The sequence below is a fragment of the Taudactylus pleione genome, unplaced genomic scaffold (assembly GCF_031769625.1).
Source record: "Taudactylus pleione unplaced genomic scaffold, aTauple2 ptg000535l, whole genome shotgun sequence".
Lineage (NCBI taxonomy): Eukaryota > Metazoa > Chordata > Amphibia > Anura > Myobatrachidae > Taudactylus > Taudactylus pleione.
The window spans coordinates 8,728,106-8,755,380 of NW_028284937.1; the positions used below are offsets into that span (position 1 = coordinate 8,728,106).

General features: G+C 42.7%; 1 protein-coding gene and 1 long non-coding RNA gene across 2 annotated transcripts; one reads left to right on the forward strand and one right to left on the reverse strand.

The window, feature by feature from the left end:
* On the forward strand, positions 1 to 15,808 carry LOC148501095 (protein kinase C delta type-like). The gene is made up of 7 exons (XM_088451007.1): positions 1 to 105; positions 1,292 to 1,383; positions 9,649 to 9,711; positions 11,929 to 12,058; positions 13,214 to 13,369; positions 14,948 to 15,076; positions 15,729 to 15,808. The coding sequence occupies exons 1-7, from the start codon at positions 1 to 3 to the stop codon at positions 15,771 to 15,773; spliced, it is 720 nt and encodes a 239-aa protein (XP_088307133.1). The 3' UTR covers positions 15,774 to 15,808.
* LOC148501096 (uncharacterized) lies at positions 10,513 to 26,688 on the reverse strand. Its single transcript, XR_015870089.1, has 3 exons — positions 26,603 to 26,688; positions 13,202 to 13,336; positions 10,513 to 10,732 (listed from the first exon to the last, which is right to left on the reverse strand). It is a non-coding gene; the product is annotated as an uncharacterized LOC148501096 (long non-coding RNA).
* Positions 26,689 to 27,275: the final 587 nt, after the last annotated feature.

Below are 27,275 nucleotides of genomic sequence, written 5' to 3' on the forward strand. Positions count from 1 at the left end.
ATGTCAGAGAGAGAGGAGGCAGAAGCCCTGGTGGAGATGACAGTTCTCCAAGCAACATCTGGGAGCCCTTTCTTAGTACATAGCATCCTGACATTCCGGACTGAGGTATTACCATGCATGTTACAATCATCCTTGTGGTCCGGTGAATGCTCTGTACTATTCTTATACTGCTGTATTATAAAGTGTGTAATATTCCTATCCAGTGGTGGATAGAAGGTGGAAATTCCTAATAACCATTACAGCACCTGCGTTACACAGAGTGTACATACAAAGGTGCTGCTGAGATCGGGATGCCCGGTATTACACATGTTGTGGTAAGTGATGGGCATTGGGGGAGGTGACTAGGAAAATAGTCAGTTCTGGATGTGAATAGACCCTGCTGCGTCTGCTAGTGTGTGTGACTCAGGATCAGGCCCAGTGCCTGACATGGTGTAATCACACAAGGAGGTAACAAGCAGTTAGGGAGCAGCCATTGGGGAACAGTGATGTAATGAGGAGTGTGGGACATTAGCGGCTGTGCTTAGTCACTCCAGGCTTGTTTTATACCTAAACACATTCCAGGCCGGATCCACACAGTAATCACTCCCTAATATCACTATAATATCCTGGGAAATGTATGCATCATGCGGGCTTGTCCACACGTATGTGCACAGTGCACACGCAGGCAGGAGAGGTCAGAGGAGACACATTTTATGTTGTATTTATTCTTTATAAATGACCCCTATTGAGTCCGTACCCATAGTGTTATAGTGTAGCACATGTGAATGGCAGGTACATTTTCTGGGTTTAAAATAAGTCACATATGTCATCACCATCTATGTTACCAGGTTCCCCACACATTTACAATCAGATACAGTAATATAATACATGGGGGAGAACATGGCACCTGCTGTAGATTCTGAGCACCCAGACCAGGTAACTGTAATGCCAGGTACACACTAGACGATATGCCCAGCGGATCAGAGCGACATATCGGGCACATCACCTAGTGTGTACCTGCTATGTCACTGACGATGCGTGCTCCCATGCGTCGGCAGCGACATCCTCTGTCAGTCCTGCATGCAGGTCAAATAGGCGTTATCGTTAGCGGGGGCCATGATGCCAAGTGCACAATGGCCCACGCCATCTTTGCCGGCCTCGGCAAGTTTGTATGCACCTGCCGATGATGGCCCCCTGCCGGGTCCCATCGCTAACGAGGTCGGTACACACTAGACATCCGGCTTTAATATTAAAGACTGTACTAGAGTAAATAGCAAATATGTGACTCTGTTCTATCTGTGCCCTGTAATAGAACAACCTGGCCTTCGTCATGGAGTACGCCAGTGGTGGAGACCTATTCGATCTCCTGATGAAAAGACGCCGTCTTGAGGTCGAGGCTGCAACGTAAGTTCTATCACTGAGCTGAGTGAGAGAAGATATGAGACATAGGAGCTTACAGTGTGGGAGACACTATAATCAGTGGCAGAACAGCTGTCAGACCACTGCCCTCATTACACTTGCCCTACTCATTATGCCAGCACTGGCCGCCAGTGACTACAGAATTTTATGTGCACACCCAAATTTTAGGCAGATAAAAAGAATAAGTAATTTCAGACCAGAAGACAGCCAGACACTTACACACAAATATACACACACACCCTTATACAATATGCTTTATCCTCTCCTCAGTTGTTGGTCACCCATCACTCTGTCTCTTCAACCTACTGTATGACTCTTTCCAACCTTTATTTGTCTTTCTTAAGCTGGGTACACAATATACGATGTATCGTATGATATATCGTTCTCATATGAATCAGAACGATATATCGTACACATCATATAGTGTGTATGGGCGATCCATCATTCACAATGGTCGTTCATTGCATCGTCACTTCCAATGTCCTGCATGGCAGATGGGCCGATGTAATGAATAACGCGCTGCAGTTACATGCAGCATATAACACATCGCGCCGTTATACTCCGGATTGTACAGTGTGTACAGAGCATGCAATGTATCATTACAGTGCACCATTGCTGAGGTCGCCCCATCGTATGGTGTGTACCCAGCTTAACGCTTATCTTGTCTTCTACCCCCCGATATAAACTCTATGGCTCTCTCCTCCCTTCCCCATGGAGGCAGCGCTATATAGTTATCATAATACCATGCAGAGGCTGTGACTGGATGCCCATAGGTTACTGGGCAGTGACATCACCTGAACAGCCAGTCCTAGCAGCAGATGGAAATAACATGCAGCTGAGGCATAGTGTATTATGCAGCGGCTGCTCCAACCTTTAGGGGTAAATTTACTAAAGTGAGAGTTTTTAGAAGCGAGTTTTAAAAGTGATGTTGCCCATAGCAACCAATCAGATTCTAGCTATTATCTTCTAGAAGGGGCTAGTTAAATGATAGGTAGAATCTGATTGGTTGCTATGGGCAACATCACTTTTAAAACTCACTTCTAAAACCTGTCACTTTAGTAAATTTACCTCTTAATCTTTCTCCGGACCAGAGGCCCAGAAGACCTGTCTGCTGCAGGGAAACCAACAGAGATGAAGAGAGCCTGGCTATAGGGGGAGAAAGTAAGCAGCTTGGTGCTATAGGAATTACAGATGTGTCCATATACACTGTGGCTCTAGTCATGGAAATTAGCCCCCCTCAATGTGCCAGATACTGGAAAAATCGTCCGGGAGTGACAAAACTACATTACTAGCTGGTACTGATAAATATGATGTGACATTTGTACATCTGTGTGCGCATGAGGCTGAGTCTTTATACAAATTTATTTGATGCAGCGTCCGCGACTTATTCTCATGACAAGCTCCATTGTTCTTTATCTGCGACTTTGAACATGTTTAAAATAGGGGTGTGCACCGGCCACTTTTCGGGTTTTGTGTTTTGGTTTTGGATCTGGATCTTTCTTCGTGTTTTGGTTCTGGATTGGTTTTGCCAAAACCACCCTTCCGTGTTTTGGGTTCTGGGTTTTGTGTTTTGGATCTGTATTTTTTTTAAAAAAAGCATAAAAACAGCTAAAATCACAGAATTTGTAGGTTTTTCTGCTCCTATGCTATTATTAACCTCAATAACCTTAATTTCCACTCATTTCCAGTCTATTCTGAACACCTCACAATAGTGTTTTTATGTCCAAAAGGTTGCACCGAGGTAGCTGGATGACTATGCTAAGCGACACGAGTGGGCGGCACAAACACGTGACCCATCTAGGCGTGATACTGCAGTGGCAGACAGGATGGCAGTTTGAAAAACTAGGCCCCAAACTGTACATAATGCAAAGAAAAAAAAGAGGTGCAAGATGGAATTGTCCTTGGGCCCTCCCACCCACCCTTATGTTGTATAAACAGGACATGCACACTTTAACAAACCAATCATTTCAACGCCAGGGTCTGCCACACAACTGTGGCTGAAATGATTGGTTCGTTTGGGCCCCCACAAAACAAGCTGGCAATTAATGTGTCCCTGCACAAACTGGCTCTACGGAGGCAAGATGTCATCCTCATCCTCCTCATCCACCGATTCCTCACCCTCTTCAGTGTGTACATCCTCATCCTCACAAAGTATTAACTCGTCCCCACTTGAATCCACCACCACAGGTCCCTCTGTACGTTCTGGAGGCTGGTCTCCCTGGAAGAGCTGATAATTCATTTTGATGAACATCATCTTCTCCACATTCTGTGGAAGCAACCTCCTACGCCTTTCGCTGACAAGGTTCCCGGCTGCACTAAACACTCTTTCGGAGTACACACTGGAGGGGGGCAACTCAGGTAAAATAGAGCCAGTTTGTACAGGGGCCTCCAAATTGCCTCTTTTTCCTGCCAGTACAGGTATGGACTGTCTGACATGCCTACTTGGATGCTGTCACCGATGTAATCCTCCACCATTCTGTCAATGGTGACAGCATCATATGCAGTGACAGTAGACATGTCAGAAATTGTTGCCAGGTCCTTCAGTCCGGACCAGATGTCCAAACTTGGTCCTGCCTGCCCTGCATCACCGCCAGCGGGTTGCTTAGGATACCTACGTTTTTTCCTGGCAGCCCCAGTTGCGGGAGAAAATGAAGAAGGAGCTGTTGACGTGTCACTTTCCGCTTCAGCTGACAGTGTGTTCACCAGCAGGTCTTTGCACCTCTGCAGGCTTGTGTCGGCCGGAAAGAGAGACACCACATAGGCTTTAAACCTAGGATCGAGCACGGTGACCAAAATGTAGTGGTCTGATTTCAACAGATTGACCACCCTGGAATCCTGGCAAAGCGAATGAAGGGCTTCATCCACAAGTCCCACATGCCGAGCGGAATCGCTCCGTCTTAGCTCCTCCTTCACTTTCTCCAGTTGCTTCTGCAAAAGCCTGATGAGGGGAATGACCTGACTCAAGCTGGCAGTGTCTGAACTGACTTCACGTGTGGCAAGTTCGAAGGGCTGGAGAACCTTGCACAACACGGAAATCATTCTCCACTGCGCTTGAGTCAGGTGCATACCCCCTCCTTTGCCTATGTCATAGGTGGATGTATAGGCTTGAATGGCCTTTTGCTGCTCCTCCATCCTCTGAAGCATATAGAGGGTTGAGTTCCACCGCGTCACAACCTCTTGCTTCAGGTGAAGGCGGGGCAGGTTCAAGAGTGTTTGCTGGCGCTCCAGTCTTCGGAACATCATCTTCTCCACATTCTGTGGAAGCAACCTCCTACGCCTTTCGCTGACAAGGTTCCCGGCTGCACTAAACACTCTTTCGGAGTACACACTGGAGGGGGGCAACTCAGGTAAAATAGAGCCAGTTTGTACAGGGGCCTCCAAATTGCCTCTTTTTCCTGCCAGTACAGGTATGGACTGTCTGACATGCCTACTTGGATGCTGTCACCGATGTAATCCTCCACCATTCTGTCAATGGTGACAGTATCATATGCAGTGACAGTAGACATGTCAGAAATTGTTGCCAGGTCCTTCAGTCCGGACCAGATGTCCAAACTTGGTCCTGCCTGCCCTGCATCACCGCCAGCGGGTTGCTTAGGATACCTAAGTTTTTTCCTGGCAGCCCCAGTTGCGGGAGAAAATGAAGAAGGAGCTGTTGACGTGTCACTTTCCGCTTCAGCTGACAGTGTGTTCACCAGCAGGTCTTTGCACCTCTGCAGGCTTGTGTCGGCCGGAAAGAGAGACACCACATAGGCTTTAAACCTAGGATCGAGCACGGTGACCAAAATGTAGTGGTCTGATTTCAACAGATTGACCACCCTGGAATCCTGGCAAAGCGAATGAAGGGCTTCATCCACAAGTCCCACATGCCGAGCGGAATCGCTCCGTCTTAGCTCCTCCTTCACTTTCTCCAGTTGCTTCTGCAAAAGCCTGATGAGGGGAATGACCTGACTCAAGCTGGCAGGGTCTGAACTGACTTCACGTGTGGCAAGTTCGAAGGGCTGGAGAACCTTGCACAACACGGAAATCATTCTCCACTGCGCTTGAGTCAGGTGCATACCCCCTCCTTTGCCTATGTCATAGGTGGATGTATAGGCTTGAATGGCCTTTTGCTGCTCCTCCATCCTCTGAAGCATATAGAGGGTTGAGTTCCACCGCGTCACAACCTCTTGCTTCAGGTGATGGCGGGGCAGGTTCAAGAGTGTTTGCTGGCGCTCCAGTCTTCGGCACGCAGTCGCTGAATGGCGAAAGTGGCCTGAAATTTTTCGGGACACCCAAAGCGTCTCCTACACGCCCCTGTCGCTTTTCAGAAAATTCTGCACCACCAAGTTTATTGTGTGAGCAAAACATGGGACGTGCTGGAATTTGCCCAGATGTAATGCCCGCACAATATTGGTGGCGTTGTCAGATATCACAAATCCCCAGGAGAGTCTAAGTGGGGTAAGCCACTGGGCGATGATTTCCCTCAGTTTCTCTAAGAGGTTGTCGGCGGTGTGCCTCTTACTGAAACCGGTGATACACAGCATAGCCTGCCTTGGAACGAGCTGGCGTTTCTGAGATGCTGCGACTGGTGACGCTGCTGCTGTTGCTGCGTAAGGTGATACATCTACCCAGTGGGCTGTCACAGTCATATAGTCCTTAGTCTGCCCTGTTCCACTTGTCCACATGTCCGTGGTTAAGTGGACATTGTGTACAACGGCATTTTTCAGGACACTGAGGACACTTTTTCTGACGTTTCTGTACAGTCTCGGTATCGCCTGCCTAGTGAAGTGTAATCTAGACGGGATTTGGAACCGGGGACACACTACCTCCAGCAATTGTCTAAATCCCACTGCACTAATGGCGGATACCGGACGCACGTCTAACACCAACATAGCAGTCAAGGCCTCAGTTATACGTTTTGCTTCAGGATGACTGCTGTCGTACTTCATCCTCCTCGCTAAGGACTGTTGGAGGGTCAATTGTTTAGTAAAAGTAGTGGTGTTCCTACTTCCTCTCTGGGATGATGAACGACTCCCAGCAGCAGCAACAGCAGCAGCGGCAGCAGGAGGCGTAGCAATGCAGGATCCTCCGGATGAATCCCGGATAGGAGAGTCAGTCATGCCAGTGACATGGCCTGCAGGACTACTTCCGATCCTGACTAAGGAGGAAATTGACGAGGAGGGAGTTGACGGTGTGGTTTGCAGGCGCTTGGATACAACAGGACAACGGGATTTAGGTGTCCCTGGACTGCTTACGGTCTTAGCCAAAGTTTCTGAACTTGACAGTAACTTATTATGAACGCGCTGCAGGTGCCGTATAAGGGAGGATGTTCCTAGGTGGTTGACGTCCCTACCCCTACTTATTTCACCTTTACATAAGGTACATATGGCAAGACAGTTGTTATCCGGATTTGGATAGAAATATTGCCAGACCAAAGAGGTGGAATGTTTGGTCTTCTGCCCAGGCATGACCGTGATGGGCTTTTTCATCCCACGGACAACAACTGTCTCCCCCGGAGCCTGATTTAAACAAACCACATCACCATCAGAATCCTCCTCGCCATCTTCCTCCTCAGCGCCAGCTACACCAGTATCCTCATCCTGTTGTACTTCAACAGTGACATCTTCAATTTGCATATCAGCAAGTGGACTGTGGGTGCTCCTTTCAGCACTTGCAGGGGGCGTGCAAATGGTGGAAAGAGCCACCTCTTCCCGTCCAGTGCTGGGAAGGTCAGGCATCGCAACCACCACCACACTTGGACTCTCCTTGGGGATTTGTGATATCTTCTTAGAAAGCACAGTTCTTCGCTGTGCTTTTGCCAGCTTAACTCTTTTGATTTTTTTAGTGGGAGGAGGGCTTCCATCGTCATGTGAAGCTGAACCACTAGTCATGAACATACTAGGGATCGACCTTAGCTGTTCTTTGCCACTCCGTGTCGTAAATGGCATATTGGCAAGTTTACGTTTCTCTTCAGCTGATTTAAATGTTTTTTTCAAGGTCATTTTCCTGAACTTTGGCCCTCATTCAGAGCCGTACGCTCTGAGCAGAGCGCACGCTCTGAATGAGGGCCGGGCTCCATTTTCATGGAGCGTCCTCCTGGTCACCACCCACAGGCTATACGAGCGTGCATTGTGATGGTCGCGATGGTCGAGACCATCGCGACCATCGAATTTGCGAGCCGGAGCCTGCGGTTGAGGTTTTCAACAGCAAGCTCCGGAGTGATTTTGGCTCTATCAGAGCCAAAATCACTCCCACTGACATCACTAGTGATGTCAGTGGGCCGGCTTCTGACGGGAGGAGTTCCCGTGGGAATGCCCCCGTCAGGGAGGCACGCCCCCGGCACGCCCACTAAAGGGGGCGTGCTGTCAATCAACATTGACAGCACGCCCCCTTTGATCAGACACAACGAGCGAAGGACTTTCCTTCGCTCGTCGCGTCTGGCGCATGCGCACGACGGAGCTCCCTCCATCGTGCGCATGCTCAGTCCATAACATCGACCCACTTGCGAGCGGACAGCCGCTCGCGAGTGGGTCTGAATCAGGCCCTTTGTCATTTGGGATTGTATGTGCCCTCTATTATGACATTGGGCATCGGCCTTGGCAGACTACGTTGATGGCATGTTATCGTCTATGTCATGACTAGTGGCAGCAGCTTCAGCACTAGGAGGAAGTGGTTCTTGATCTTTCTCTATTTAATTTTTATCGGAGAAAGTTTGGTCCTCCATTTATGTTATATCGATTTGATATATACGTGGGGCTAAACACAGAAAATATTTTATTTTTGCTGGAGAGTAGTGCACTTTGTGGATTACACCAGCCTTTAAGAAATGAGCCAGCCGGCTCTTTACTTATGGGACACAGGCGCACGCTTGGCGCTGCTCCTTTGTTGATGCACGTGCGGCTACTGCGCACACAATTCACAAACACAGAAAATATATATTTTTTTGGTTTGGACTGGAGTGTACTTTGGGGGTTACAGCAGCCTTTAACGGTCAAGCCAGCCGGCCCTTTACTTATGACACAGGCGCACGCTTGGCACTACTTTGTTGATGCACGTGCGGCTACTGCGCACACAATTCACAAACACAGAAAATATATATATTTTTGGTATGGACTGGAGTGTACTTTGGGGGTTACAGCACCCTTTAACGGTCAAGCCAGCCGGCCCTTTACTTATGACACAGGCGCACGCTTGGCACTACTTTGTTGATGCACGTGCGGCTACTGCGCACACAATTCACAAACACACAAAAAATATTATTTTTTTAGCACTTGGGGGGAGCACCCCTGATGGACAGAGCACCCTCTGGACAACACTACAGCACCCCTTTAGGACTGGGACACTGCACAGGACTTTGGAGTGGACACAGCCCCTATGGAGAACTGACTGCACAACACAGTCCAGCCAGCCCCTATGGACTTTGAAGTAGTGGACACAGCCCCTATTAACAACAGCAGCACAGCACAACACAGCCAGCCCCTATGGACTTTGAAGTAGTGGACAACAGCAACACAGCGCAGCACAGCACAGCACAGCACAACACTACTCTGCACTACACTACACTACACAGCCCAGCCAGCCCTAACTCCCACCCTCCCTCTTCACTGTCCACAGCCGAGTGAGAAAATGGCGCCGACGCGGGTACCTTATATAGGTTCCAAAACCCGCGAGACTCGGAAGGCGGGATGATGACGTTTTGCCTCGATTTCAGATCAGAGTCAGGCGGGAAAAGTCGAGCCAGACTCGGATCTGCCTCTGACCGGGGGGGCTCGGGGGGTTCGGATTTCAGAAATCCGAACCTGCTCACCCCTAGTTTAAAACTAATTCATGTGTAGCTAAAGTCACAGCAGAGCGTCTCTAGTACACTGTGAGTGGTGTTTCCCTGCATCTGTGATGTAAATAAAACATCTCTTGGAGTGTCTCAGTCGCGATGGTGTCTCGTTCCCTATGGCTTATGGACGCTTGGTATATGAGGACACATCTGTATGCAGCAGCTGCCTGGTACACTCATACCATAGCACACAAGCTCCATTATAAGGGTCTTACATCTGCACCTTATGGTATTACATATACGGCACAACCTGTGCTATACTGATCAGACTTTGCGTTATTACAAATCTGTACAACATCCCTCAACATTGTTCATAATTTCCCAATTGTCCTGTAAATGACATATATATTCCATGTACATGACTTTTTCTGTATATAAAGAATCCTCACACAGAACTGGATCTGGGACTTTCCAATAATTGTACATTTCTTCTTTAACAGATTCTACGCAGCGGAAATTGTCTCTGGTCTCCAGTACCTGCATGTCAAGGGCTTCATACATCGGTATCTACCTTTCTTTCCTCATTTACACAAACATAGAAGAAATGTCACTATTGGATTTCATGGTCATCCCAGGCGTAACTGCCTTACAGTGGGAAATGAATGAGAGTAGTTACACCCTAATAAAATAAAAGTAATACTGAGCAATGCAGTCAGTGCTAATTATTAGAATGCTGATTTTGGTAATCGGGTTCCTTTATAATGTAATATGCAGGTCAGTACAAATACATAGGAAAGGAACATCTGTGCTATTGGCATACCTCCCAATACGGGGTGTGTGCAGATTGGGACAGGGGCATGGCCATGTAATGGGGGGGCGTGGCTGTATCTCAGAGGGGCATGGTCACACCCCCATAGTGTGCAAGACTAGGCTGACCCTTATGCCCCTGCAGTGGTCTTCCTACCCCCATGTCACCCTGCTGTACGCACCGCTGCAGGCAATAGAAATACTTCCTTACTGTCCAGTGATAATGCAGTCCCTATCCTTATATAACAGACCCAGCAAATCGATATTGTCCTCCTGAAATAGAGATAGTAGGAGGTTTGCCATTTGTGCATATTTGAATATCTTTATTTTCGGCTCCAAAAAGCTGGTGTCATATATTAAATAACCAGGGCCTGCTTGGGGGTTGTTCCAGCTGAGCTCACCGGGCTTTGGAAGGGGGTGATTTGAGCCCACCCACTGAAGTAACTGTCCAATCAGCCATTAGTGTTCGCTTCCCAAAAGGAAAAGGATTGCAAATACCTAGTATGTAGGCAATAAATCTTTAAGGCGCAGGTCCTAACAATTGAAGAGTCTTATATGTGTCTGACTTGAATTTATTAGGAAATTTCCATACAGTAACAGAAAGGGTGGTCATCCTATCACATAGGGCTAGTCATAAAAGGGTATGCATAAACTCTGGTAACGCGTTTCACGGCCACACTGCCCGCTTCCTCAGACTGTTTATGCTAATTTGTGATGTGAGGCCTTTTTCTGTGGTACGTGGCTCTCTCTGCTATAATATATGTGACAGCTGGTAGGCTAGATGGACAAAATAGTATAGTTACAAATATGATGTACACAATGAACAGTACTCAAAAAACAAACAAACAGATTTACATTTCTACAGACAAAATCATTGAACAGGATGATATTAGCCAAACAAAATGCAGACCTGCACTTCATACATCTCTACACACATTCCCCCTTTTCTTCAACAACCACACTTCAAGGTGCACATCCACTTCATCAGGGGCACTTTAATCAATGAGGTGGTCAGGTATTTACATGGGCCCTCTCCTCCCCAGAAATAAGTCACTGGCACCTGCACAGAAAACAGATGTGCAGAAGTTATCATAGACTCTGGCACTGACGCCATAGTATTTGCTATAGTCTACTCATATTTTCAAAGAAAAGTATTGGAAAAATTGTCCAGAGAGCAATGCTCAGTGAGCACAGTGGGCAGTCCAGGACCCTTTAGCTTAAGGATCACAGCACACCCTGCACCAATAGTAGCTACGTCATGGCATTCCAAGAGCAGTCTGGGTCCACCTAAGCTTAGAGATCATGTGTACAGCACACCCTGCACCCATAGTACTGTAGCTACGTCATAGCATTCCATGGACAGTCTGGGTCCACCTAAGCTTAGGGATCATGTGCACAGCACACCCTGCACCAATAGTAGCTACATCATGGCATTCCATGAGCAGTCTGGGTACACCTAAGCTTAGGGATCATGTGTACAGCACACCCTGGACCAATAGTAGCTACGTCATGGCATTCCAAGAGCAGTCTGGGTCCACCTAAGCTTAGGAATCATGTGTACAGCACACCCTGGACCAATAGTAGCTACATCATGGCATTCCAAGAGCAGTCTGGGTCCACCTAAGCTTAGGGATCATGTGTACAGCACACCCTGCACCTATAGTACTGTAGCTACATCATAGCATTCCATGGGCAGTCCGGGACCCCCTTAGCTTAGGAATCATGTGCACAACACACCCTGCACCTATAGTACTGTAGCTATGTCATAGCATTCCATGGTTCTAGGAACTGTCCACACAACAACGGATCGCCCTGATCCAACAGGTGTAGAAGACATTTGTCCCATGGAAGATGCATTTTTCCATATTGGTAAATTAGCCTTAGAGACTTATGATACTGATGATGTATATCATATACTGTCTATGCAAACAAGTACTTAATGAAATACTAAGTGTAAAATGTCTCTTTTACAGAGATATAAAACCAGAGAACATACATATTGATGGTTCTGGTCACATTAAAATCGCCGACTTCGGGCTGGCTGTTAACAAGATCGAGGAAGCCGTGGGCTACGCAGGAACACGAGGCTACATTGCCCCAGAGGTGAGGTATAAAATATAGGTGAGGTGTACAGTATGTTAGTGCTATTCGTATATATGGGGTCTATGTAGTAAGGTAAATATGGAGGAAAGAATGGCACATTTCCACTATTACCTCTGCCCAGGTTGTCATCATTACTATACAAATGCAATCACTGCATACTAATCTAAGGGCCTGATACAGAGCTCTACACAAACCTGATGGTATGTGCACAACTCTAATGGCGGGGGGACTGCTTATGCTTGTGACCTGTTCTGCATATGTGCTGTGTACTGTGTCACCCTAGTTATTTATATACACATATTCCACAGGGAACATCTAGCCATTCCCTGCTCCAATGGAGCTTACCATCTATACTTCCTATCACATGTACAAACACATATACCTAAGGTTAAGTTGTTTTTCAGAAGACAAATTACCTAACATTGCACTTTTTGGGGGGATTGTGGATGGAAAGGGGAGTACCAAATGGAAACCCACAAAAACATGGGGAGAGCATACAAACTCCACACAAATAGGGCCTTGGTAGGAATCAGACCTAATACCTCAGTAGTGTGAGACAGCAAGCTAAACATTGCACCACAGATTTGCTCTATAGAGAACATACTTGCTACCTCCATATAATACAGAAACCACAATACAGAGAACACCCTAGTGAATTCCATATGGAACAGTGATCATTCCTGTTACCATAACAAAATACAGAGAACTATTTTGACCACAACATGAAACTGAGAGCAGAGAAGTGATATTTAATACAAAGAGCACTATTGTGACCGATACATTATATCCTCCTCATTATTTATTAAGCCCACCTCAAAACCACTAATGCCTTAGTTTCAACATCATTATCACCATTACAATCATATACTCCAATTTCCCCATAATTAACCCACATCAATTATTTCCATTTATATTCATTTGAACCCATTGCCATTAACTCCCTTAGTCTTATGAAAATACTGTAATGTATCCAGTGTGTCCATCCTGGTAAATGTGTCCCCCATCATGCCTATAAATGGTATACATGATCTGAGTTATCATTCATCTGACATGTGCGTTATAATATATCAATCATCCAATGCCAAATTGTGCCAAGTTGTGCTTTTCAGTCTATAAAATAGTATAATTTAGCGAACTGCTTACTTGTATTGATAGATTGTCTCAAGCCAACAGTACGATGCGGGAGTTGACTGGTACTCCTTCGGGGTTGTACTATTCGACATGACATCTGGACAATTCCCGCACGGCTGCAAGATCTCGGCTTTATCGGGCTGTGACCTAAGCCCGAATACAAGAGACATCATTGAAGAGGTGAGTGTGAGAAGATACTTAGCATTCAGCACTAGGTACAAGAAGGGAACAGTGTGTCCCATTGGTTATCCTCCGTTATTTCTATATAACTCCCTTTCTCTGGTATCGGTCATGTAGTTGTTCTTGTTATCAATGGTCAGGTAGAATATATATATATATATATATATATATATATATATATATATATATAGAAAATATCTGTATCCCATACATCACATTACTTTTCTTGGTTCCCCTTTCTAACAATCAAAAACAAGTGGTGGCTGAAGAAAACTCCAGGCCAGGCCAATTAGTGCTGCAGGAGTCACTTTATCACTGACATACACCATCAGTAACAAGTTTTAGAACATCCCCATTTTTCCACTTTCTATTAAAATTTAAGTAAATCAACTGAGTAACCTGAAATAATACAATATAAAGCTGTACATTACTAGAGGTTTAAAACAAAAAGTCAGGTCAGCAAAAACTGAAATACTGTATAGAATGAATTTCAGTTATAAAAAACCCTTTTTCAAGGAACAAGTAATGAGTTAAGAACTTAGATATTCTGCAGCAACGGAAAAATCTTGCCTGAGCTATGAAGCACCATCACTGGGCATTACTTTACATGAGGCAGGGTTTTTGTATGCCATAAAAAAAGACAAAAAGATGGTTCCTCAGTGCATGCGGTTTAATTACTATAAGCGCCTCTTGCCAGCATATTTAAACCAAACATTTAAATGGCTGCTTTTTCAAGCCAACTCTTAGTAAATAAACCCCTGTGACATTATCTCTCAAAGAAGGAGGAGAAAGCATTATGGTCTGGGGCTCTTTTGCTGGAACCTGAGTTCACAACTCGAACAGAGTGACTGGAAACCTAAACCAAAATATCTACCACAGCATTTTGCAGCCCCATGCAATATCCTCTGGTCTACACCTACTTGGTCAAGGGTTGGTCCTACAGTAAGATAATGACCCAAAACATAACTCCAGGCAGTGTCAAAATGTCTTTTGCAGAAAAGAACAAGACGGTAGGCTTCAAATCATGGCATGGCCAGCACAGTCTCCAGACTTATACTCTATTGAGCTTGTTTGGGATGAACTGGGTAGAAGGGTGAAAACAACCTACAAGTGCAACACATTTGTGGGAACTTCTGTCACAGCATTGGGAAGAGGTATCCAATCAATATTGATTTCCAATGTAGAAAGAAAGCCACAAGTGTGTTCATCAGTTATATCTGCAAAAGGTAGCTACGTTGAGGAGTCAAAATTTTAGATTTATTTTGTTAAACAAAATGATTCTATTCTCTTTTTTTTAATCTCCAATTGTTTATTGTTCACTGCTATAATTTCAGAGTACACAGGCATTAAGCTGTGTTTATTTTAACACAAATTGGAAAAATTATGATGTTCTAAAAACTTTTAACCAGTAGTATCTTTTATCGCAGTTTCATCCTAAACTAGAAGCACATATTCAATTATAGTAAAAGAATAATGCTTTTCATGTTTAACCCTGAAAACTCACAACTGAATCATATTGCTCCCAGTTATGTGGTATAAGGGTTGAAACTTTATTTACGCTTATGATGTTCTTTTCAGCTCCTGTGCGATGACCCTCAGTTGCGTCTGGGTGTGAACGGTGAGATACGCCACCATCCGTTCTTCGAGGGTATTGAGTGGGAGGAGTTAGAACATCTTCAAGTGCAGCCCCCATTCATACCCGGCAAAGTAAGTGTATAAAACTGGAAGGTAACATCAGGAATGGCATCATGTTCACCCACTGCTTTTCATACAGTAACCCTCATTATATTATGGGAACCATGGTAGGGATGGGATAAATCCTTTCACTGGTTAAGGAGTGGACGTTATGCTATGTGACCATAAACTAGGCTTTTACTTCCAAGTATTTTTGTTCATGTGTGTCATAACAGGACAGACCTGAGCATATGTGATGTATGTGTGAAATAGTTAATCAGAATAAAACAACCAGGTCTGATTAAAATTTACAAAACTCCCTCATAATTATATCTCACATTCCCTATTAAATACCCATTTCTGCCATCTTTAAGATTTGATTCAAGAGCTAAGGGTTTAGGAAGTCTCAGTCACTTCCTGATGTATCTCAAAATATAAAAAAATGCTTTTATCATTGATAGTAATCAGGATCATAACCATGATGATGTGTATTACAGCAATAATGTTGCTGCTGTAATTGGTGATGCTCCCACCATAGAAACAAATTAATTGTTAAACAGGAAACAAATAATTTGAGCCTTTTTATGAATATCTAGTTACAGCTAGACCTTAATTATCGTATGTGTCCAGGAGAATTTTCCTCACTTTTCATGTAAAATATGTCTCATTGTCTTTCTGCCTGCAGCCACCAGTGAAGGTACCATCACCTCCCCAGAAGCTGAAGGAATAAACATCTTGCACAGGAGTGGGCACCCTTGGTTCCATCAGTAGCTGCAGAACAACATCAAGCCCGCATCAGAACACCTAGCCTCTCCATCAGCCCAAGTTATATAAGAAGGCATAACATCGCCCACCATCAATTAAACACCTACAGTATGTTTTCTGATGCCCGACAAATACTGGAGATAGAGACAACCATCCTCTCCTATAAGGTAAGTTAGGTAAGTTAAGGTAAGGAAGCACTGTTGTATAGAATAATTTCTTCAATTTTGCATTTATCTTTATTATATTAGGTAGGAAAATATTATTTAATTGACACACATTTTTAAACTTATTTAATATTAAATATAATTTATATATTGAAAATGTATACTATTCATAATAAATATAAACATAATTTAATCAACTCAAATATCTAGTTGATTTAATTATTTAATGGTAAGTTAATAATTTATATATTAATTTTTTATAATAAATAACATCAAAGGCTTGTGTTGGCTGGCTAGTGAGGGGAAGGTGGAGGCCAGAATTTTAACTAAAATATTATATTTAGTATAATACTTTGTGTTTTGTTAATTGTCTTAATAAATATACATATAAATGCACACATGAATATCAAATCTAAATTAGTTTTTAATCTTAACTTTATTTATACAATAAACGTTTATACCATTACTTATAATAAATATGAACATTTAATTTAATTGAAACATAGATATCTAATCTATTTTAGAATTTAATGTTAAGTTCATAATTTATATATTGAAATTTTTCATAATAAACAACATCAGAGGCATGTGATTGGCTGGCTAGTGAGGGGAGGTGGAGGCCAGAAATTTAACTTAAATGTTATATTTAGCCCAATACTTTTGTTTTGATAATTTTATTTTTATAAATTCACACATTAATATAGAATCTAATTTAATTTTTAATCTTAAATTGATAATTTGTATACTAAGAACGTATAGAATTTATGCTATAATTTATAATAAATAGGAACATGTATTTTAATTGACACATAGATATCCAATCTATTTTAATATTTAATGTTAAGTTGATAATTTATATATTGAAGGTTTTTATAATAAATAAAACCAGAGGCAAGTGATTGGCCGGCTAGTGAGGGGAGGTGGAGGCCGGAGCTTTTAACAAAAATGTAAAATTAAGAAATTTTTTGTAAATATAAACACAGTATAAAATATTAAAATAAAATAAAATCACTATTATATTTGCCTACATGTTAAATAGTAATTGTATGTTAGAATTTGTCTTACTGTCTTTTCAATATTATACAAAACAACTTTGTCATTAAACAAGACAGAGCAAATTGTTAAATGAAATTACAGTGTAAAACACCACAGCACAGGAAATAAATAGCAAAAGGTACGGTAGATGGAATACCTCTCATTAAAACATACTTAGATCAGTGAAACATTACAAGTCAACATACAGACAGCAGAGGAAAAACACGGTCATGCAAACAGTTTGTACATGTCATTAAAGTGTAAACCTTTTGTTTGATAGTATTTCATTAAATTGCCCACAATAACAATGGTTAGGGTCAAGTAAAGTATCCCAAGGTCTTTTAAAAACCCTTTTTCCATAAAGCTCCTGGATACTAGACAACTGCACCTCAATAATTTTCCCTGCACTCCTACCCAAATGTTCAAGTACACCACTGCTCAACTGCAGTACAGTTGCCAAGTAATCATACCATAAGTCACCTACTTTTAAAGTTCTCTCTTCTGTGTGATGACACTATGATGTTTATATGATATATATATTTATAGATAGATATAGTTTTGTACTATTATATTTGTCTACATAGTAAATATTACTTTTATGATAGATTGCCTCTAATATTATCACCTACTTTTAACGTTCTCTCTTTTGCATGAAGACACTTTGATTTTACAATGAGACCATAGGGATCCCATAGGCAAACGCAGGGGGGGTTTCCATCTACCTGGAAACCCCTCATCCCAGCCCACACCATGACCACAATAGAAATAGTAATATAATGGAATTTTACTAGCGCTGCATGTTCTTCTCAGTATCATAAATGAAATAATTACCACCACCTGTGGATCTTTTAACATGTATCAGCCAGTAATAAATACACCTGTGCACCAATTAGGGGATTTGGAAAACATGCACTGTTAGGGATGCACTACTATAGAGCCCAATATTTACTTATATGTCCAGAGCAGTGCTAGGTTCTTCTGCTGCTCCCCCAGACTCCCGGACTTGCTCCCATGCCCTGGAAGGTTCCCACATCTAAAATAAAAACATTCAGCTCAGGCAGGATGGTCCTACTGCCGCATTTAATGGCTTACTGTGATCACTGGTCCTGTATATGCTGGAATTATGACACACAATACACTTTGTAGGATGGATATTAAAGCTGGATAAGTGGTAATTATGCCCTCTTCATTGACAGGCCACACTCACTCTAAAATCAAGCATTTGGAAACCCCCCTCTAGAAATCCTGCATTTGCCATTGGATCCACCCTTTCATAAGTGCCCTGGGGCCCCCGAAGTTGTAATCCGGCTCTGTCTCTGTCCCTTGTTGCCATCATTCAATCCACAGACACATTGTCACTCACAGATAGTGGGCACAGGACAATTGTTTTACACTATTGTGGGTCCAGAGCACAGATATCGATTAAATATGGTTTATAATCTGATCAGATATTACAATATTAGAATAGATATTAAAGCTGATTATTAATATGTTGCAAAGCAATTTATATAATGAATAATATAACAAGAAGTGTAATTGGCCAGCTAGTCAGGGGAGGTTGAGGCCGAAACTTAATTAAAATATTATATTTACACAAATACTTTGTATTATGATTATGCTGTATAAACTATAGTAAAACATTGCTGTGTCAGTTGGCAACTCTGTTATAAATGCTATGTACATAAGAAACTCAGCTGTTGTTCATCTACACAAAACAACATTACTTCCATACCAAATGGAGATGTGATAATACCCGGGATAGTCCTGCTCTATGTCACTGTATTGCAATTCATCCTGTATGTAACATGCACCATAGCAGGCAGAGCCAGATTACTTATCTTCCCCTAGGCCAGTGGTTCCCAAACTGTGTGCTGTGGCACCCTGGGGTGACTCCAGGCACTTGCAGAGGTGCCTCAGGTTGGTGGTCCAGTACCCTGTAAAATGATTTTTAGTCAGTGTGATAGGCAAAACCAGTGCTAATGACTGCCATATAAAAAATATGTGGGCAAAAAGAAGCACAACCCTGTCAACCACTACATAACTGAACCTAAGGGTGACATATAGGCACAATTTACTTCATTTAATTTTTGATGAATTTCTCAAAAATAAACTTTTTGCCCAGGGGTGCCGTGAAAAAAATACTAATACTCTGGGGCGCCGTGATCCAAAAAAGTTTGGAAACCACTGCCCTAGGCAATATCCTGGTTTGTGCATCTCCTCTGATCTGTCTAATTCCAAATACCTTTCCCATAGCATTCCCGGGCACCTTCCCACCATACACATTACTTACCCTGTACATGCCCGGACCATTATTTCTACTTGTTCCTTTACATATGTCACACAATATGGCACATATTGGCTTATACTTCCCCAGACAGCTACCACTGAGCACATACATGACCCCTACAAAAACATAAAACTGTGCCTGGCGTCGCCATCATTCAATCCAAAGACACATAGTCACTTGCACATAGTCTCTCTCATCAGAGATCATATTGCCATATGCTCCAGCAGTTGTGGAACTACAAGTCCCAGCACACCAGGCATGTCTTATAGCTGCACAGTTGTAGGGTGACCAGTTGCCTAATACTGGCCTGATTAATCTGGCTACAAATTGCTTCCCCATCATTTCAAAATCTCTTCCTCTACTGAAATGTTATTATATATAAAGTAATTTGTTACTTAATAGGAACTGATGGTGTTATTACAATGTAACTATATTCTTATCTGTAATACTGTAGTTGATGTTTCTCTAAGTAATAAGGCTTCAAATATTTATACAAAATAACAGTTTCTTCTATTTATCTCAATAGTGCACAGGAAGATGCTGAAGAGAGGAGCAATGACATTTAGAAAATTAATATTAGATCAAATATTTAGATATTTGATTAGATATTAAAGTTGCAAGCTATATTATGATTGATACAACAGGATTGTGATTGGCTGGGACATTAATTAAAATGTTTTACTTAAGGTGCATATACACGGAGCGATCAGTCAACAATACGATATCGCTGGCTGATCGTCCTGCACCTTCCCTGGTGTGCTGGATGATCAATATCGATGATCCAGCACACCACCAACTGTGGCAGGCGACCCGCGATTCCTATGCTTGCATGCACAGGCGATGGATGATATCGCTGTCGTCTATACGCGCATGCGCAATGCTAGTAGTTATGGGTTTGGAAGGGGCCAAAAACTGAATGATTTGAATGATAACGATATGAACGATATCGTTATCGTTCAAGTCGTCCAGTTTTATCGCTCCATGTGTACGCACCATTAGACCAATACAGGGGGTCATTCAGACCCGGTCGTTAGCGCCGATGCGCTCGGACCGAGTCGATGGGCCCCCACAGAGCATGCGCACGACGGCGCATGCGTGAGACCTGCTACGACCGACAGCGCCGGTCGTAGCGGGTCTCGATCCAAAGGGGGCGAGCTGTCGATGTTGATTGACAGCTCGCCCCATTTGGAAGGCGGGCCGGGGGGGTGGCAGCCCAAACGGGGGCGTTCCCATGGGAATGCCTACCGTTTGGGGGCGGCCCCACTGACATCACTAGTGATGTCAGTGGACAGCTTCCGGCTCAGACAGAGCCGAAAGCTCTCCGGGGCTTACGACAAGGGAGACCCTACCCTAGGGTCTCGTCGTAAGCCCCGATGGTCGCGATGGTCTTGACCATCGCGACCATCACCTTAGGCGGTCGTAAGGCTGTGGGTGTTAACCCACAGCCTTACCACCGCAAAGGAGGATGTCTTGAAAATTCAAGACGTCCTCCCCTCATTCAGACTGACCGCATGCTCTGTGCGACCGGCTCTGAATGAGGTCCCAATGTGGAGGTTCTAGCAGCAAAGCTCATCTATCACAATGTAATTGCCATTCGGGTAAAATCAGTGCTTCCCAAAAGAGGATGACCTTGCTCTTCAGGAAATTACGCAGCTTTGTGAGGAATGTAAATTGGGTAATGTCAGGCGATGTGGACAGGAGCTGAATTAATGACATCAGCCAAAGTTATTTATTAATGTGGAGAAATGTATACTGTATTTCGGTGTCAAATGTCTACATTTTAAAAAAAAATTGGAAACATAACTCTGCATAGCCTCCTAGTGCCCAGAGGGACGGGCAGTCTTTCAAGCCATGGGTCCCCAGAGGTTTCCCCCAGGGGGTTTTTCCTCTCCTGAGTGCTGAAGGATGACTCTTTGAGTCATGAGGCTTCCACCATCTTGGTTCTCTTATAGGACAAGATTGTGAGAATCTCCGGTCAATCTTGGTCAATCATTTTACAATGCAGAGTTAATATAAAGTGTTGCTTTTCTTGTGCTAAAAACTCATAATAAATATATTTTAAAATAGATTTTGCTTGATGTGGTCTTAATTTTTCTCGTAATGGAGGCTCTCAGAACGGTAAGAGGCTGTGAGGTCTAGCAAAGTAAATGAGACCATAGCGGGTAATGGAACATAATGCTGTAGTTGGAAGACTAAAAATATAAAAGCTATGCTATATACAGTATAGATAACGGGGAAAGGTGTGAAATATGATGAAGATAAAAATGAGGATGTTAATGGAGAAATGAAGAAAATAGATGGATGCTTCCGATATATGATCAAGAATTGGTTGGGAAACATTCCATTTGTATGTAAGAAAGGTAATAATAACAACAACATATATAGGTGATAAACTGATACTGTATATCTACTGCTACATAATCAGAAATATAGTCTTACGCCGTACTTGTTACCCACTTGTTTCCTTCTAAACAAAAATGGTAAAATAAGTTGCATGGAAAATAATAAGAGGATCCAGTGACGTTTTGCAATTTTTTACAAAGAAACAAAATCTGACCAAAACAAAGAAGAAATTAAAATAAGAACAAAAATTATATGTTAATTTCATGACACTCACAAAGCACTAAAGGCCTTGTATTCTGAATGACATAAAATATTTCTATGAAGCTCATATGTATTACTGGCACCTCAGGAGTGATATAATAATTTTGGGCTGTGGTAAGGGTCCCAATGACAAACACTTCAATTATGCACAATCAGGTTCAAGATTTTACAGGGATTCCTACCGTGTATTTCTTTTCTCATATAATATTAAATAATTAATGTATTCAAATAATCTTAATACAGAACATTATGCAATTTACGAGGGCTGATTAAAAAGTAATGAGGCTGATTTTTTTACTCAGAATCAGATGACTCCACAGGATCTGAACATTTTTCTTTTTCAAAGTAGCATCTGTCACATTCAGTACATTTTTCCAGTGTTTCAAAGACGTGCCGTAGACTGTTATGTGACATCGCTTTTAGTGGCATTTTTCACTTCATCATCTGTTGAGAACTTCTTTCCGCGCAGTTGTTTTTATCAGGGTTTGGAATCCCCAGAAATCACAGGGCGCTATGTCCGGGCTATATGGAGGGTGTTCCAGTGCTGTCCCATTAATTTCAGTCAGTGCTGCCATTGCTATAGTAGCAACATGTGGTTGGACATTGTCTTGGAGCAAAACCACTGTTTCTTCAGTAAATGTGGTCTTTTCTTCCCCTGGCTCCACGCAAATGGGTTTTCAGAACGTTTGCATAGTAATTACCATTAACTGTCTGACAACGGGGAACCCAGTACTGTAGGATCATACTGTGTGCATTAAAGAATAGCATTAGCCTGACTTTACACACCAAAGGAATCACACAGACGAGCGGAGGAAAATTTGTGTGTTTCCATACACTGGACTATTGTTTAGATTCTGGATCATAATGATGAATCCACGATGAGTCACAAATCACAATCGATGTGAGGAAATCAGGTATTCTCTCCAACATTCGAACAGTGGTCTTGTACGATTCAACTCGTCCTCGCATCTGCTCTTCTGTGAGATTTCTGTATACCCACCTGGCACACACGCGATGCATTCTCAGTTCCTTTGTCACAATATACTGAACCTGTTTGAATGAGATACCAAGTGAAGCCGAAAGTTTCCGTAAAGTTAACCTTCTGTCATTTTGTAACATCTCTGCAGCATTGGCAATGTTGACATCTGTAACCGCGGTGGATGATCTCCCAGAACGGGCTTCAGCAATTACTCGCGTATTATCCACCACCGAAATACTGCAGCACGGCTAATTGTTTCTCCACCATGTGCTTGCCGTTACATTTCATGAGTTTCATTTCCACTTTTTCCAAGTTTAACAGAAAATTCAATCACACATCTCTGATATAATCTTAGACACATCTTCCTCATCGGCCATGAAAAGTACAAAGATCACTCGCTGTGACTAAAAAAAGACAACTACAGTACGTCAGTCCAACCATAGGTTCAGACACATCGATGTATGAGCTTCACAATAACCAGCATAGTGTTGTCACATCTGCCTATGGGACAGAAAATCAGGGGCAGTCTCATTACTTTTCAATCAGCCCTCGTATATGATGGTAACTACTAAGGCTGCTTACCGAACTCATCATTTACTACATTTCCAATCTTCTGCTTTCTTTCACCCAAAATCTGTATAACTCCTCCCAGAGCGATCTTGTAAATATAATAATCTTCGCACTACATAGTAGTTTAAGGTTATGGCCTAATGGCGATGTGCGGGATATGGCGGTGGTACATGATGTCATTGGGGAAGTGGTCAAGTCCAGAAAGGACACAAAAAATTAGAGACCAGGTGAAATAGAAATAATATAAAATATTTTCTAACATATATATTCTGTGCTGGACAAAATGAAGCAAACGACATATGGAAGGTTACTGTCCCTTTACATAGCAACTATTTAGGATGGTTTTCAAGTTTCAAGGCATTTCTTAAAGAGATTAGATATCCTGTCCAATTGCATTATGTAATGCAATCATCCTGCAGACTTGGAAGCAGTGGGGTGCACCTGCAGAACAGGTAGCCATTATGAGTGGATTAAGAATCACATATTGGCTCACATCCACACTTGAGATGCCTAATTCATTCTGCCAAGTCTCCCAGGCAATTGCTTGATGTTATCATACTAATATGACAAGCTTTAAAAAATAAGACTTCCTGTATGATATGACCCATTACATACATACTAATGAGACCATTCTTAATATGTTAAGGGGCATATTCAATTAGTCGCGATAAGCCGTTTTCGGCGAAAAGTTTTTGCCGGTGACATCATTTCGCCAGGTGAAAACTTATCCCCGTATTCAGTTCCAAAGACTTTTCGCCAGTGCGGAAAGGCAATGCATTGGAATCTGTGGAAAATATTCGCCTTTGAAAGCAGTCGAAAAATAAAATGCAGTTTTGGGGTTTTAGGGGTGCAAAGTTGCGGGAACCCCCCTACAGCCTTGGGACAGCTTCCCAAAGGTAAACTGTGACAAAAAGAGAACACCCCAAAAAATGACTTTGAAAAAGGGGGCGATACAGACCAAAGTTAGGGGACAAACTTAAAAACTAGCGAAATAGACTCCAGGGGGGTCCCAAAGTATGGGGCAGGTGTTTTTGGGATTGCAGGTGCTTGCGGCATGTGGATTTTTAAATTTTTTTAAAACTTCACATTAGCAACTTCAAAATATGCTAGAACACATATTTTCATGTACCCCAAATTTGCTGGGACTAGTTATTTTGATAAAAATATATTGCTTAATGCCATTCTTCACCACTTATGCAAAGACGCTAATTAGCAGCTATTGAGAGCATTTAAGTACCCCAAATACCAGTTGGGCTATTCGGGGGCATCTATAGTGGCAAATGTTAGTGCATCTTTTGGGGGGTGTCAGGCTGATTTCCCCAAAACGGACAGCACTTTTCGCCTGTTTGAGTTTCGCCGGGTCCCGTTTTTTACGTCCTTTAGAATTGAATAGGGCGATAAGCGGTGACGCTCGCTAAACTTTTCGCTTTGTGAATAGAGGCATTAAGAAGCACATGGCTGAAAGAGACTATAGGTGCTTCATATGAGCATGTCGTCAACTATTGTCAATGTGTAATTACTTCTACGGACAGTGGATATTATTTACAAGGTTTAAAATGTGGAAAAACAGCTTTTTACAATTCATGAGTCTCTAGTTGCACAATTGTACCTAGATATCCACTAGGGGCCACAGATTTACATAACAATGTTTTGTTGAGGAGCAGCAGTGTGTGCAGGAAGAGGGGAGGATCAGGGAAGAGGTGAGCAGAGAGAAGGTATTCCTATTTCCTAGTACAATTCATGCACACAAGGTTCTCTCTATAATCCACTATGGAATACATACATGTCTCTGCACACAGTATCACAGCTTCCCCTGCTTCTCTATGTGACTTTGTGCTGCCTCACAATTCCTTGTTACTTCTAGTGTTAATAGTCACACTGCCACTGCAAGTGACCCCCTTCTTAGTTTGCTGGGGACTATTAGTATACAGAGTTTCTCAGTCATAAAGTGTAAAAACATTAGGCATTTACATTTTGGACTTGAACAAATACAGTAGGGAAGCAAGCTTTATAAATAAACCACTCACAATGAGAAACCATCCTTTTGCTGACTCGACAGCGTACAAAAACCCTCTGCGCGATGAACCAAAGATTTAACATTTTGATTCATTGGTCTGTGAGACCTTCTTCCCATTTTCAGTACCCACTGGCGGTGCTTCATGGCCCAGGCAAGGTTCTCTTACATTGCTACAAAACAGCTGTAAGTTCATAACCCAATACTTGTCCCCTGCAAACAGGCCTTTTATACAACTCTGAAATGTGCATTATGTTTACGTTTTTCCAAACTAATAATTTTTAATAACATCTAGGTCAGTGATTTTTCAACCTTTTTCAATTTGCGGCACACCAAACAAGATTTTAAAATTGCCAAAGCACACCATCAATTCCCCACAGGAAAAAAAAACACACATACATCAGCCTCCACAGGACTAAATCACACATACATCAGCCTCCACAGGACTAAATCACACATACATCAGCCTCCACAGGAATAAAACACACATACATCAGCCTCCACAGGAATAAAACACACATACATCGGCCTCCACAGGAATAAAACACACATACATCGGCCTCCACAGGAATAAAACACACATACATCGGCCTCCACAGGAATAAAACACACATACATCGGCCTCCACAGGAATAAAACACACATACATCGGCCTCCACAGGAATAAAACACACATACATCGGCCTCCACAGGAATAAAACACACATACATCGGCCTCCACAGGAATAAAACACACATACATCGGCCTCCACAGGAATAAAACACACATACATCGGCCTCCACAGGAATAAAACACACATACATTGGTCTCCACAGGAATAAAGAAAACATACATTGGCCTCCACAAAAAAAACAATCACATTGCTCCCAATATAAAAAAATCTCACAGAAAAAAAAAAAAACAGACAATGATCCTACCAGTCAGTAGCGGAGGCTGTCATCCCTGTCCTATCCCTAATCGGCTGTGGTTGCTACTACGCTGCCGTGTCTCCATAGGTCACTGCCTGGGCACGTCTTGGCCTCCCAGAAGAGACCAGCGCCACCCGGGCTTACAATACAAATGAAGGCAGCTCTGACTGCGCTGACTCGTGTGCCGCAGCACAACGGTTTAAAAACGCTGCTCTAGGTGTTTACCACTTACCTCTGCAGAATTACAGTTTATTCTCTGAAATTTCCTTACATTTCAATAAAAACTGGAGATATTGGTAAGGTATACACCATTATAAAGGTCCATGTACAAGACAAAATCCGGTTTCCTCCCACACTCCAAAGATATACTGGTAGGTTAATTGGCTCCCAACACAAATTAACCCTAGTGTGTATGTGTGTGCGCAAGTGATAGGGAATATAGATTGTAAGCTCCACTGGGGCAGGGACTGATGTGAGTGGCCAAATATTCTCTGTAAAGCGCTGCGGAATATATTTGTGCTATATAATAACTGATAATAAATAAATCAATTTGTGATCAGTGGCAGCCTATGGATCCACGTCAGTTCTGTCGACGCTCAGTCTCTGTCTGTAGTGTAATGTGTGGGGAGTAGCAATAAAAAGTGTTTGGGGGTTTTTTTTAACATTTTTTTTAAATCTGTTAATTGCCACAGGATTTCATTTATTTTTAATGTTTTTTTTATTTGACTATTCTTTTTGTACGTCTAAACCACAGGTTCTCAAACTCGGTCCTCAGAACCCCAAACAGTGCATGTTTACCATGTCTCCACACTGAATCAAGAGAAATAATTAGATCCACCTGTGGACCTTTTAAAATGTGTCAGTGAGTAATGATTACACCTGTGCAAATGCTGAGTGACCTCTAT